Below are 15,811 nucleotides of genomic sequence, written 5' to 3'. Positions count from 1 at the left end.
CATGTTCCTTGACAGTTTTTCAGCATCCCTCCACCACCCCATCTCCTCACACTCGCCCGGTTATCTTCCTAACCAAATCTCACACTCGCCTGGTTATCTTCCTTAACCAGAATACGGGGGGAGTACTCTGGGTTCGGGCCAAATACCGAGCTCGGAGCCCTCTCCTCGGAGCGCACGCCAAATATGCATACTATTTATTTATCTGACTTATTTGCAAGTGTGAACTCGTGAATTTCTATTGGGTTTGACATGATTCACTGCTGACAGGACAGTGACACAGGACACTGGACCAAAATATGTATGGTTAAACTATGTAATGTTAGTTTTATATCGTTAGCAACTAGTTAACCTTGTTTGCTTTTTATGTTAAATGAAATGTTAACTGTGTACGTTTTTTTTAAAATATACCTGCTGAGCGTGACTAGACTATTTGTAACAGTCAAGAATTTTAAAGCTATGATGACCAAGACAAAATTTGAATGGACTATATAGATCTGTTTTGTATGTTCAAATATTTCTGATTTTTATATATTTATATAATACGCTCCACCAGCATCTCCCTTCTCAGCCGAATGAAAGTGTACACAAATATGTTTTGTTCTGTTTTATATACTGTTAATTGAAAATGTTATGTTGTTTTTCTGATGTTACATCTAAGTTCTGTTGTATATAGTTGTAAAAGGTACTTTATGTAATGTAGCTTTAGATGTATTTAATGTAAAAACATTTAATTTACATGATGAAAAAATATTATATACGTATAATTTTTCATGTAAAATTACAAGTTGCATAAAAGAAATAAACAATGAACAGAACAATTCTCTTTTATTTACACATGTGAAAATATGTAAAAAAAAAAAACAAATGTTTAACAGATAAACATTTACAAATTTACAAATAAATTACATTACAAATATATGTATACAACTTATGCATTTGCAAAAAACTGTACAGAAATTAGGCTGTTTCATTGACAAAGTGACATTTAAATAATATTTATATCTACACATTTTAATGCACTGTATTCTGTTCTTGAGAAAACGGGAGAAAAGCGGCCTTTGAAGTGCGATTCACCGCAGCGCGAGAACGGCTGACGTAATTCGAGAGCGACTTCAAGTGCACCCTCTCCATTTCCCCGCGGAATGAAGCGCCCATCTCAAGACACTTCGCGGTCTACACTATCCCACAGTTCATTGCGCGCCAGTGACGACAGGAGTTCAGGTGTGAATTCACATAAATGTAAGCAATGCCCCGGTTTCACCAATCAAACTGTAATATCCGTGATGTCCAAATCGTCAGTTTTTCATAAATGCAATATTTGTCTCTGATGAGATGGAGTGCAGTTGAATAAAATCCTAAAGTACTGTACTTTAAATTCAGACTTAAATACAGAGTAAATGTATAAATATGAATGTATATATTTTCCAAGTTAACATTTAATTTAACATAAAAAAACAAAAAAAACAAGGTTAACTAGTTGCTAATGATATAAAACTAACATTACATAGTTTAACCATACATATTTTGGTCCAGTGTCCTGTCGTCGCAGGCAGTGAAGCATGTCAAATCCAATAGAAAGTCATAAAACTTTAAAATGCACACACAAACGTCAGCTGTCTGTCACATAGCCGCTAGCCATGTAACGATGCTCGGCTCATTGTTGCCACATCTGGGATTGGGATACTTTTACACTTGTGCTGTGATTACGCTACTTTTGGGATGGTATTGTTGCGCAGATCTGGCAACCCTCCTCTCCAAAACCCCACCCCTTTCATGCACTTCGAAGTGCGCGGCCCCTGAATTGGGACACAGCTACAGACAGCGCCCTCAAGCACTGTCTATGCGCGCTGAGAGGGAACAAGATGGCGGGCTAAGCACATGTAGTTTTCTCTGCTCTCCAGCAAATCTTGACTTTGTTATTAACATTCAGCTTTTAATCATCCTAATTGTTGTGTATCAGCGAGTATTGGACTATGTCAACAAAAAGAAATTCTAATCACCCGAAAATAGTCAACGCGGCGGAAATAAAGGACTGTAAAACTAAAATAAACGTGTTCGAAAAACAACTCACCTCTGCTGTCACAATGCAAGCAAACTTGATAAGCCGCACATCGGAGCTCGAACGCTACAAAAGACGATGGAACCTTAGAGTAATCGGAATGAAAGAAACCGCAGGTGAAGATATCCGAAGAGAAGTTGTTCTCTTGTTAGCCGAAATTGCTCCTCACCTGCAGCACAAACTTGAAGACATCGTGGATACAGTCCACCGCGTTGGCCCCAAAACGAAGGATAAATCCAGGCAGGTGATCATTCAATTCTGCATGCGGAAATACAGAGACGAGTTCTGGCGTTCTACCAAAGGTTCGGATGTCTGTAAACTCAGGGGAATAAAGTTTGCTGAAGATTTATCCAAGGAAGATCGCGAAGCTCGCGCTGCACTATGGCCGAGGATCAGTGAGGCTAGAGCTGCAGGAAAGAAGGCCTACTACCGTGGCCCTTACGGTTACATAGAGGGCACCCGGATTGTCAAGAACGGTTGAATCTCAATAACCTCGAACGCACTCATCTTTGTGTGTTGGCAAGAGGTGTAAGTGGGATGTTTTATGTTTTTGCTGTTGAGCGAGATATCGTTACAGTGCTCTGTTTGAGAAAGACATTATTTTGTGTTCATTAGAGCACGGTTACATATTTTCCATTTGACTGGTTATCATTTTATTTCATTTTTATTTACTTATTTGCTTCCTTCAGTTAAATGTTCTCAGTGAAATCGTCTTTTTCCTGTATTTCTTTAAACGCAAGGGGTCTCCGTAACTCAATCAAAAGAAAAGCTTTCTTTCTTTTTTGCAAAAATAAAAATTCACATTGTATATTTTTGCAAGAAACGCATTCCAGCCTTGATGACGTGAAGTTCTGGACGAGTCAATGGGGGGATAGAATCATCTTCAGCCATGCTTCTACACATTCTGCAGGAGTGGCAATACTGTTCAACAACCTGCCAGGCAAAATTGTTAAGGTAGAAACTGATCCAAATGGCCATTGGGCTTCAGTTGTTATCAACATTAATGGTGTTTTGTTCATTTTATTCAATGTGTATGGTTACAACAGTGTTCCTCTAAACAACAAATTACTCACTGCAATTTCTAATTCTTTATTTGAATTAAAACTGGTTTACCCAACTGACAATATTATTATAGGAGGAGATTTCAACATGGTCATGGATGAAGCGTTAGATCGCTTTCCACCCAAATTTAATACCTCTCACCCTAATCTTAACCTTCTTAATTTCTGCTTGAATAATAATGTGGTGGATGCTTGGAGAGCTGCGAATCCAAATCTTAAACAATTTTCCTGGTTTAAAACTAATGGGACTTCCAAGTCAAGAATTGATTATTGGTTGACTTCATCTAACTTAACCGACTTTATCAAGGATATTTCAATATCTGCAGCACCTTTAACTGATCACTGTTGCATCTCTATATCACTCTACTCAGGCAAAAGAGAATCATATAATAAGGGTTATTGGAAATTCAATGCTGATTTATTAAAACACAAAAAATTCTCCTCGCAAATTAAATCCTTAATTAACGAGGTAACATCGAATAAGGACCTAATCTCATTCACAAGTAAATGGGAATATTTAAAACACAAGATTCGGGAATTTTCTATACAATTCAGTAAAAATTTAAATGAGGTCAGAACTCAGCTGGAGTTAGAAATAACAAGAGAATTAAACTATTTATGTAATAAAAGTGATATGGACAATGAAACTAAATTACAAATCCTATCCTTGCAATCTAAAATTGATGATATATATATTCAAAAAGCTAAAGGAGCATATGTGAGATCTAGAGCAAGATGGATAGAGAAAGGGGAAAAAAGTAATAATTACTTTTGCAGGCTTGAAAAAAGGCGACAGGAGAAAAATGCCATAAATTCTCTTTATGTGAATGGAGTTATAAATACCTGCCCTAAAATGATTTCCTCAGAGATTTTTCAATTCTATAGTTCTTTATATAGCTCATCCTTTTCTGTATCAGATTGTAATATTTTTTTTGATAATATTCACACTAGCATACCACAGTTAGACCAGGAATTTAAAGATTTATGTGAGGCTGACATTAAAATAGAGGAATTGGATAAAGCAATAGATAAATTATCTTCAGGGAAATCTCCAGGCCCCGATGGCCTTACCTCTGAATTTTATAAATTCTTTAGGGGAGATTTGAGAGAACTATTGTTTCAAGTATTTCTCGAATGTATCCAAAATAATTCACTATCTTCGACTATGAAACAAGGTCTAATTATTCTTATCCCCAAACCAGGTAAAGATGCACGACAAATAGATAACCTTCGCCCTATCACTTTACTCAACTGTGATTATAAAATTCTAGCTCATATATTTTCCAATAGACTCAAGAAAAACATAAATCAAATAATTAGCGAATCACAGTCTGGTTTTATAAAAGGCAGATCAATACATAATAACATCAGATTGATCTTAGATATTTTAGATTATCATGAATGTATTGAGGATGATGGCTATATTCTCTTTTTAGATTTTAAAAAGGCATTCGATACGATCGAACATAATTTCATATTTAGCTCCCTTGAAAAATTTGGTTTTGGCAATAAATTTGTTTCTTTTATAAGAACGTTATATAAAGACATCAATAGTTCTATATCCCTTTCATTTGGAACATCCCAAAGATTCAACATTTCACGAGGAATAAGACAAGGATGTCCCATTTCCCCTTTTCTATTTATCTTAACAGTAGAAATGCTTGCTATCCTGATAGATAAAAACAGCAACTTTGATAGACTCAGTGTATTTGGAAGACAAATTGGTATTAGTCAATTAGCTGATGATACAGTGATCTTTTTAAAGGACCAATTTCAAATTGTTAAAGCCATTCAACTAGTTAATCTCTTCTCCAAAGCATCAGGCCTGTATTTAAATTTAAACAAATGTGAATTACTTGCAATTCATGGTAGCGAACTAGACACTTTATGTAACATACCAATAAAAAAATCGGTAAAATACCTGGGGATAACTATTACTAGAGATAGTAATCAAAGTGTCCAAGAAAATTTGATTAAAAATCTTTCAAAAGCAAAAACTATTCTCAATAATTGGATACAAAGAGATATTTCAATTTTTGGAAGAGTTTTATTAACTAAAATGGAATTACTCTCCAGGTTTGTTTATCCAGCCTCCTCCTTAGCTATCCCACCTCATTTACTAAAAGAATGTAATATTGCACTATTTAACTTTATTTGGAAAAATAAGCATCACTATATTAACAAAAATGATTTAGTTCGCAGTTATGAAGAAGGGGGATTAAATGTTATTGACTTAGAAATAATGAATAGTATTTTAAAAACTCAATGGCTAAGATCATTCCTTTGTAATACAAACTGCTTATGGTTCACTGTCTCTTCTTCAATTTTTCGGAAAGTAGGTGGCTTGGAATTTTTAATTAGTTGTGACTTTGAATTGTCCAAATTACCTCTTAAACTGTCTGCTTTCCATCAACAAGTTCTCCTGTGTTGGAAATTAGCATTTTCTCATAACTTTAGTCCACACAAAACGTGTATTTGGAACAATCGGTTTATTTTGCATCATAACAAATCTTTTTTTTATGAAAACTGGTTTCAATATAACATTTTTTCCATATTGGACATGATGGATAACTATGGTAATGTGCTCAGTTACAATGATTTTTGTTTAAAACATGGGTTTGTATGTCACCCTAAAGAGTTTTATAATGTTGTAAATGCCATACCAAAAAACATGGTATTATTGGTAAAAGGGATTCTTTCACATTACTCTGTGACATTCTCTCTCCCATCTCTTCATCTGGGTAAATTGTGTATTAGAAATCATAAATGCAACAACAAACACATGAGAAGTATTTTTATTGATAAACTTCATCCAAATAGAATTAAACGATATTATGTTTTCAAAGATTTTAGCCCTAAAGAGGTGAAGGAAATGAGAATGAGTTATCTTACCTTTCCAATTCTCCCTAAAATGAAAGAACTTCATTTTAAAATAATAAATGACATATACCCATCTAAACAATTCCTTAAATCAAAATTTGATATTGGAGAAAACTCATGTCAATTTTGTGAAGTTGATATTGAAACCACTGAACACATTTTTTTTTTATTGTAATTATTCAAAGTTGTTCTGGGCCCAATTGTGTAGTAAAATATCATGTATAATTGCATGTGTAAATCCCCTTGAATACAAACAAATTAAGTTTGGTGTGCTTAAGAAAGATTGTTCACAACATTACTTGATTAACAACCTTTTTGAAGTGGCTAAATACTTCATTCATAAATGTAGATTTTTGAAAACCCCCCCATCCTTTCATCACTTCCTTAACGAACTTAAAATTTTTGCTGCTTCTATTGATGCCCTTTCAAATGAAAAAGCTACTATAGTTGCCAATTTCTTTAATGAACTAAGTGCCTTATAACTCCTTGCTACCCCTTGTAAGATTCTTTATTTTTTTTTTATTTATTTATTATTATTATTATTTTATTTTTTTTTTTATTATTTACTTTTTGTTCTTCATTCTCCTTTACGATTGTAAATTTTATGTAATACTTCACTGTTAAGTATTGTATTTGCAACTATGTCTGCCTTGAGAATTGTTAATTATTAACATTGTTTGTTTAATACCTATTCTGTATGTACATTTGTTTGTTATTAATAAAAAAAAAAAAAAAAAAAAAAAAAACTGTCTATGCGCGCTCCTCTCCAGACAGAAAACGCCCAGAAAATGTGTATATCAAGTGTAAAACCCTGGGACACGGATAAACACACTCTCTTGAACGTTTGTAAGGCATATATAAAAACCTTACCGGAGTCAATATAGTCGCGATTAGACAGAACAGGACCGAAAGACGATGAGATGCTGACTGTTTCTTCAGGCGCTCCTTTATACTCCGGGTCGCGCCATATTACGTCATAGGTTGTCGCCGGCCAATAGGGATTGGAGTTATTGGATAGTTTGCTTTCAGACACCTGGGTCACGTGACGTTCCCCATTGCGTATTCAAACGCAGAGCGATTTCCCTTTCGAAAGGGAACTGAGTTATGTAACAGGCACGCCATCTAGTGATGAAGCATGGAAGTGCAATTAAAGTGACGGACTTTCCTGCAGTTAGATTACATTGTAGTGGCAAGTTTTGGAGGGCCAAGCACCACTAACATTTATATTATAATATAATATAAATTATAATATTATAATATAAAGACTATGTTACATGCTTATAATAATATAATAATAATAATAAAAAAATGTTTCTGAAAGGTTTGATACACCATTATGTTGTTTGTGATCCTCCATCAGCAGCTGCAGTATCTCTCAGCTGTATCAGTGCATCACTGTGACGTCTGACTGACCGAGGTTTTTGTACCACTCTTTATCACTGTGTGAACACCCATTGACTGTTTGGATAGTGTAAACTCTGACAGTAATAATCTCCTGTATCTTCAGTCTGGACTCCACTGATGGTCAGAGAGAAATCACTGCCAGATCCACTGCCACTGAATCTAGATGGAGTTCCAGTATAACGGCTCGTTGCATCGTATATGAGGAGTTTAGGAGCTTCTCCAGGTTTCTGTAAGTACCAGGCTAAACGATTACCACCATACACTGCACTGCTGGTTTTACAGTTTATTCTGACTTCTTGTCCTGGTTGAGCCTGAATTATTGATGGACTCTGAGTTACAGTGATCTGTCCTCTACACTCTGAGAGAAAACAGACACAAAAATGAAAATATTTGACATTTTAAAATAATTAAAAATCATTGTTAAAAAAAGAAGAAACTGTATTACACAAACCTTGAATAAACAGTGTGAGAGTCCAGATGAAGAAGGTGATTGTGTTCATTGTTGTTCTTTTGTCTTGTGTGATGATGAAGATTGTGTTCTGTTCTGCTCTCAGTCATGAAGTGTTAAACTCACAGCACTATAAACACTCTCAGAGCACTGAAGCATGCGTGACAATGCAAACAAGTGGGCAGGATTTACAACAGACACACTAATAAACTCTCTACATATAAGATTTTACTTTCAGAGCATTCTTGAACCATTTAGTGATTAATTGTTCATATTGATTAATTGTGAAATATTTTTGTTTATGTTTGTCAGACTGATGAGACACTAGTCTTTGAGTTTATATGAACATCTCTCAGTGTGGATGAAGCATTTTCAGCTTTCAGTGCCGCTGTAGAAATAATCTATTCACTCTCATGATTCATTTATATAAGCTGAATGTTTCTGATAATATGTGACCAAGATAAAGTGAGCAGAATTCAGCTGGTCATGTGATCTCAACATGGTGGCCACCATACGGAGGACAAAAGATTTTTTTAAATGACTGGAAAATCAAGAGTGTAGATCATTTTAAACATATTCGTCAAACACAATAATTATTTCTTTATGAACACATTAATGTACTTCATCTTTAAAAACATGATAACAATGAGAAATCAAGTAAATCAATTTTACAGTTTGGTGTCCATCAGGACTCATAATCAGCTCATGTGACACTAGATTAAACAATGTGAATATGAAATTTTCAGAATTATTGATAAATTAATTTGAAGCTGCAGGTTTTTCTGTGAATCATGATGATTGAGCTTCATATGAAGAACAGAAGATCATTATGAGAAACTCCACAACATCATCCATGATAAAAGAGGTCAAAGTTCACCTCAGAGGTCACAGATCATCAGATATATTTCTAAAAACAGTAGCCACGTTTACATGTACACTTTTTTGTCATTCCGATTGAAAGATTTGGTGGACTGTTCACACGAGACGTTATCTAATCTGATATGGTGTTTATATGTGCCGGCACTTTCAGTCTGAATGGTTTTGTGACATGCCACATTAGCTTTTGTCCTGTTGGCCGCCTTGTATTCCTGTCAACATGGAGCTCCATAATTTCTTATGCACGCTATTTTTTATGTGAAGTGTTGCTCTTAATCAAGCAACAGTGTGGATTTGTAGCATATATTACTGCTGGAAGGTACGAGGAAAAGACGGACACAGGAAGCTGACCTGTTTGGTGGCTGTGCATCTCAATACTACCCCTCCCTCCGAAAGAAAAGCAGAAGCGTGTGGATGAAGGTCTGTAGTAATGATTAACTGAGTTCCTTCAGTGTATTTAATAAATGTGTTTCAGTTTTACTCCAGTTTGATTTTCCACCGCCATTTTACATTCTGACGACCCCCGACCTCTTGACGTGATGACATAGAGACAAAGTAATCAGTTTTTATTTTGTTCGGTTTATAGAAAGGTTTATCCCACACCTCTCTAACCAATTACAATTTCATTCGGTTTGGGCGTTTTTATTCTGATTGAGGTGTTTATATGGAGTATTTTAATTCGGATTGGAGTTTTAAACCGATCACAATGCTCCATGTGAACGACCTACTGTTATATCAGCACACGACAAGAGAATGAATGAGAAATATAGGATATGAAGTCAAACTGAATCATGTCTATTGAAAAGAAGATTAATACAATCTTCAACTGATTATGTCTGTTTTAACAAACATTTTAAATGAAAGTGTGTTTGTTCCTTTGAAAATCATTTAGTCCAAACTGAATGTGTGAGTGTTGAGAAGATGTGAGTTTCTTCTAATATCAGTGTGTTGAAGTGTTGTTTCTCTCTCTCTGCTGGAGTTTGTGTTCACTCGAGTGGAATAGAGGTTTTTGTACGACCGTTTCATTAGATTGTATCACTGTGGTGGACTTTCGGTGGAGGAACTAAACTGGTGCTCGGTAAGTCCTTTTAATGAACTATTTAAAAAAAATACAATTTAGATTTCAGAAAGTGCTGAAACAAGAACAGCATTTATTAACAATAATGGTTATTAAATATTGTGGTGAAACTTTAAGTCTTTATGTATAATGCGTTATAAAGGTATTCATAATATAGATTTTAATGCCTTTTATCTTTTCATAAATTATTGTAACCAAAAATGCATTATATTTGCCAATTCTTGTTACATCTGAAATTGGTTGTTTCTCATGTGTTTTAATACATTATACTTTCCAAAGGTGTAACAATGAATAGAGAAGTATTATAATGTGTCATGATTTTGGTTATAATTATTCATGAGATCATACATTCATTATAATGTGTATAACACCCTTAATTAATGCATTAAAATGACTTTCATAATGTATTGTGTATGAAGGCTTTAAATAAAGTGTTACTGATATTGTTTTATATTTATTATAATTATTATATATTAATGAAAAATAATGATATTGTCATGTTTATTCGTTCACAAGAGCAGCATTATTCCTTTCAAAAAACATAAACAAAACAACATAAACATATCTCCATATTATTTCTCACTATGAGTTTAATCAGTTTTTAACAGGTTTGATTTTCCTTCATTTATTTCTATAATGTGTTCATATATAGTTTATCTTTCTGTATTTCAGTCAGTGACACTGAATCTCTTTTGCTCATGTTTAGAAATGTTGATTTAATTGTTTTCTAGTTCTTATCAGTGATATAATTTTCATTTTGTCTGAGCTTTAGTCACACTTTGAAATTGAGTTACATTTTATGTTGAATATCTTAAGTAAAATTTAAGTACTTGATGTTTAGATATAAAAACTGCTGGATTTGAATCAGTCAGTGTCTCAGTATGTTTAGTTTGATCTCTGAGGTTTGATTTAAATGTATATAGTGATTGTGTAGTTTGTATATTGTATATTATATCAGCTCTAGTGATGTTGAATGTCATGAAGGATCAGATTGTCGTGATTTTTGCTGCTGTTGAAATACTATGAGTTTAATCAGTGTGTTTTCTTTGTGTTTGTGAATGTGTTGTGTTTGTCTCCTGCAGCTGGTCCCACAGTGAAGCCCTCAGTGTCTCTGCTGCCGCCCTCTTCTCTGCAGATCTCTGGAGACTCAGCCGCACTGCTCTGCCTGCTCAGCTCTTACTCTCCACAGGGGGCGCTGGTGAGCTGGACACTGGACGGGTCAGAGGTCACCGAGGGGGTCGTGACCAGCGCGGAGAGCCAGCGGGACGGCCGCTACAGCCGCAGTAGCGTCCTGACCCTCAGCAAAGCACGCTGGGAAGAGGGAGAGGTGTACGTCTGCAGAGTAACACATGATGGAGCTCCTCATGAGGTCTCGTTCCACAAGAGCTCTGAGTGCTGATGTTTCTCTCCTGAAGATGAGCCGTATCTGAGTGTCCTGTGTCAGGCAGGATTCACATGAGTCTAGTGCTGCAGCTGTAGTGATTTACAACTCAATACTGAAAGAGAGCTGGCGTGTCAAAGCACTGTGTGATCTTTCAATCTGCTGTAACATTCAATAAAGCTTCTCAACAAGTTCACTTTGTGTCTGACAACATCATTCAACTAACAGATGAAGATGCAGGTGCTTTTCACAAGCTTGATGTAGCAGGAAATAAAGTCAAATAAAGCTCTTGGGGTTTGAACATGGTCTCTGGAGACAGAGCTGCTCTATTCTGAGAGGATCACAATCACTCCACCCTGACAATGCAAATGGGCTTTTCAGTCTCACTGTTTGATTGGTCACATGATCTGGACTGGAACACACCAGTTTCACTTCTGCTGAAAATGTCACGATGAAAATAGATATATGAAAATATCATGAAAATCAACTGAATTCAGTCTGTTCAGTTTGATTGACAGGGATCATATATTACACCTAAAACATGATGATCATATTAAACACTGACTCATTCTCTTCAGAAACACAAGATTGATGTTGATTTAGATGATCTAGTGTTATTAGTGTTTGTCTGTGATCAGTGTTGTGTGTGATTGTGTTGTATGAGCAGCTGCAGCTGAAAGTCATGTTTGTTGGTTGATGAAGAAGAGCTCTTGATCATGTCATGTTCAGTTCATAGAGCTATAAACACATTCAGAGCAGTGAAGCATGTGCCGCTCATGTAAAACACCCTCTGAATGCAAAAGACAGAAGAGAGATCAGGACCATATACATTCAGAGTCCAATAGTTTTACTGACAGGGTTAAAAGAAAGGCTTTACATCACCAAATCACAGTAACAGTAAATATAAAGAGTGTTGTGGCAAAAAAAAATCAACTCCGACTCTACTGCATAAGAGACAAACACGTCCAATTGTCTTTAAAGCTTTTATTTCTTGCAAGAAAGGTCAGACAGGTCATACAGAAACACAAGTACCTGCAGAGTGTAAGTTAAACATTACCAATGAAGCCAACATCATATTATGTTCCATAAGCATCATATTTCACAAGAATACAGGTAAAAAGCATATGAAAAATTAAAATTTCCACAACAATTCCCTCTTCTTATCATTCATTGATAACTAATGATTACTTCTACTTCATTTCACATCACACTCTTAAATTTGTGAAGAAAGTTAGAAAATGCTTAAGGCTTTTTCTGTGGGGATAGACCCTGTGTTTTAGCAAGCTAAATAGGATAGATAAAGAATGGGCTTTACCATGAAGTCAAATACCTCGGTTACACATTCATCACATTCTTTGAGGATTGACCACTAATCATCCATATTCATCTTAAAGTATCTTATACAGTAAATTTAAGTTCTTACGTCACATTTATGCTCTTCATTTCTGATCGTCATACAAACAACAAATTCAGATACATCACCCAATCATAGAAATCCTTCATTTTACAGACATATAGCATGCAAATTTAGGTTCTATGACATCTTATTAGAACAGATCCATTTTGTAGCCCACGATGTCATTGTCCAGCCTCAGTGGTGATGTGGAATTCCTTGAGCTGATTTCACCTACATGCAAATTTTAGACAGGATAGAAAACATTTCTTTGCAATAGTTCAACATGTCATGTTCACACAATTCTGTCGATGCCACTCGTTGTTTAGCCCCTTCTATTCCCAAAAATGGGCTCTTCCAACCTAATTTAAAATGTCCAGGCATATTTTCAGCCATACATTCGTTAGTTACCATCCCCCTTTTTTGATGCATTGTTCATCAATTGATCATAGTGGTTGGAGACATGTTTCTCTAAACAACATTTGCCATCAACACTAAACTAAACTCCATCTTTAATTCTGCAACCAGATTTTCTCCAGCTTTCTCTGTCTCTGAACATGCTCTGTACAGAGTTAGAAAAATCAAGGTTATTTTCAGATAACAGATTACACACAATCTCCTGTGTCTGCTCCAGCACTTCCTAAAGAAACAGAAACTTTTTTATTACTTTAGGCATAAGCAGAAATTCAAACCACAGCACCCCAAAGATCATCTACCACCCCAATCTAACAATGGGCACCTGTGTAGATAATCACAATTCTTTCCACCTTGAGTTCTCCCTTGTATTCTGTCATAAAAGCTCCTAACTTCTCACTGTAACTCACATTGTCACTCTTTTCTTGAGAGTCCAGTCTGCAGTCTCAACACACTCTCTGACAAACATGACCACTTTATTATGTTTGGCCCAAAATTTAGCAGGTACCTCAGCCAATGCTTGGTGTACTTCTGAAGCACAATTGTTTACTGTGCAATGATTTTCTTTACTCTGTTTCTCAATTGGTACCACAATTCTTTCAGTCAGTCTACCCCCTCCAGTGAGGGTCACAAACTCGTGTGCGTGTACCAAATAGTTAGAGGACAGTAGCCCTGAAACCAACACTTCACATTCCATGGTCACAACTTATCCTTCGCTATTCCAGTCTGTTGTTTTGTCTCTGAAGACAGAGCCATCTACAAACAGCACGTCCTCACAGTTATCAAATGGTTTATCTAGCAGGTCAAGTCATGGTGTACAGACTTGATCAAGGATAGTCAAACAACAATGATGTTCCTTCTCATCATCCTTTGTTCTGTGCAGGTTACTGGGCTCTCTGGATAATTTTGTTTACTGCCAGTGTGTCACTGTTTCTCTGCCGTCAAGTCTACATTTTACATTTAGCATTGTGATCACACATAGCTGACAGTGTTTAAATTCAGACCCCAAGTTGAATTTAGACAAAGGGTTTTAACCCATGGACGGCAATCTTCAATTTCACAATTCCAATTTTTCATAAATACTTAAACTTACTGATCCAGAGAGTAATTCAAATCAACATCATAAATGACAAAAGTGGTCATAATTACCACTAGTAGACAGAGCTGGATAAACAATCCACTTAAAGCTTGTCCCATGTTCTGTACCATCTTTTCATCAGATTCAATCAAAATATCTGCTTCTCCAAATTTCTCGTTTCACTTAACCCATCTGTAACGATAAAACACTCATTCACACTAGGTTAATGACATATACACTCTCTATGGATTTTCCCCAACTTAACACATACAAAACATAAAGTCCAGTCACTCTCACACTCACTCACACTAGACACACATGACTATAAACTGCTCACTTTCAAAGTTGCTTTTGGTGTTAATTCTAAAAACACATCTTTAAACTTCACATTTTTCTGTAGATCTTTACTAAGGTTTTTTACACAACCTTTTTGTTCAGTCTCAAAGCATATCTGTTCACTATAATTCTTTTTTACAAAAGTCAGCTGGGTTGTTTTGGTTCTAGTCTCATTGCATTGCTTTGTTTTGTTTAAGCTTTAGCAGACTGATAACAGACAGACAGAGTATCCTTGCCTCTACCCCAGCCGTCTCTCTCTCTTACTGCACAAATAATCAATTTAGCAGCCTCTCAAGACTGCAACTTAGACTGAATTGAATATCAAATTACTATACATAACCCTTGGTCAAATGTAAATGTTTTAACTTTCAAATAAAGAAAACATTACCACCATCTAAAATATGTTATGCCAGTTGCCATTTTTGAGGTTATCTTTAGTTTAAATGCTGAATGCACTTAACTTTCTCTTGAATCTGCAAAATCAGTCTTCATCTTTAACATCACCATTGCCTTGGAATTATCCTCTGCCATGTCTAATGACCTGCAGGAGTAAAAACTATGATAGAAACACATTAGTTCAAAATCACACAGCCTCATGAATTCAGGGATTCATCATCCTGCTGAATCCTAAACTTCTATACAGTTCTTGCCAATAGGGCAACCAACATCATGTTACCAAATTTTACTCTGGTCTCCCCAGAATTTAAATTTATCTCTTACCAGAGAGTCATGTAGCCACCTGGGTTCGTTTTCTGATTCCAGTGGTGTCCCCCTCTGGACCCTGGTGGTCGGCCCCTCATCCCTTAATCTATTCGGGGTAGGGCTGAGACTACTATTAAGTTCAGGATGATCAGTCACCGTCCGCTCTCGGGTCCAAAAGGCACATCCATGGAATCCCACTTCCTGACACCAAATTGTTGTGGCAAAAAAAATCAACTCCGACTCTACTGCATAAGAGACAAACACGTCCAATTGTCTTTAAAGCTTTTATTTCTTGCAAGAAAGGTCAGACAGGTCATACAGAAACACAAGTAGCTGCAGAGTGTAAGACCAAGAACGAAAGCTTCCCCTCACTTTTATATCTCTAACCTCCAAAGCCGAAGCCTCTGTCCTTTTACCATATTAGGAACATCTGTTAGTGGCTGTAACTTTCCACACATTGTTTAGCAGAGACATGTTTTTAACATACATCTTGCATTTCCCCATACCATCCCTTGTGAAAAAGAAGTGCACTTAATTGTATTGAAAGTGTACTTTGTGTGTACTTAGTATACTTTTTAAAAAGTGCACTTGCAGATAATACAATATAATTAAAATTAAAGGCCACTTAAGTGTACTTAAATAGAATATACTTTAATGACAATATTTATTATCATGCTTAAGTGCACTTTTTAAAAATGCAC

The 15,811-nt window shown here is 35.7% G+C and overlaps 1 protein-coding gene, 1 long non-coding RNA gene and 1 gene segment (V, D, J or C); 2 read left to right on the top strand and 1 right to left on the bottom strand.

Annotated features, from left to right (window-relative positions):
• The window catches only part of LOC125258304, a 725,453-nt gene that overhangs the window by 314,399 nt on the left and 395,243 nt on the right, over positions 1–15,811 (top strand).
• LOC125258323 lies at positions 6,563–8,006 on the bottom strand. The segment is given in 2 exon segments: positions 6,563–7,762; positions 7,856–8,006. Coding segments are annotated over 2 exon segments (375 nt in total).
• LOC125258337 lies at positions 9,608–11,383 on the top strand. The gene is made up of 2 exons (XR_007182588.1): positions 9,608–9,806; positions 10,889–11,383. It is a non-coding gene; the product is annotated as an uncharacterized LOC125258337 (long non-coding RNA).

The sequence above is a fragment of the Megalobrama amblycephala genome, linkage group LG22, assembly GCF_018812025.1.
Source record: "Megalobrama amblycephala isolate DHTTF-2021 linkage group LG22, ASM1881202v1, whole genome shotgun sequence".
Taxonomy (NCBI): domain Eukaryota; kingdom Metazoa; phylum Chordata; class Actinopteri; order Cypriniformes; family Xenocyprididae; genus Megalobrama; species Megalobrama amblycephala.
The sequence above is the reverse complement of the archived record's forward strand: the minus strand, read 5'-3'. Positions and strand labels throughout refer to the sequence as shown.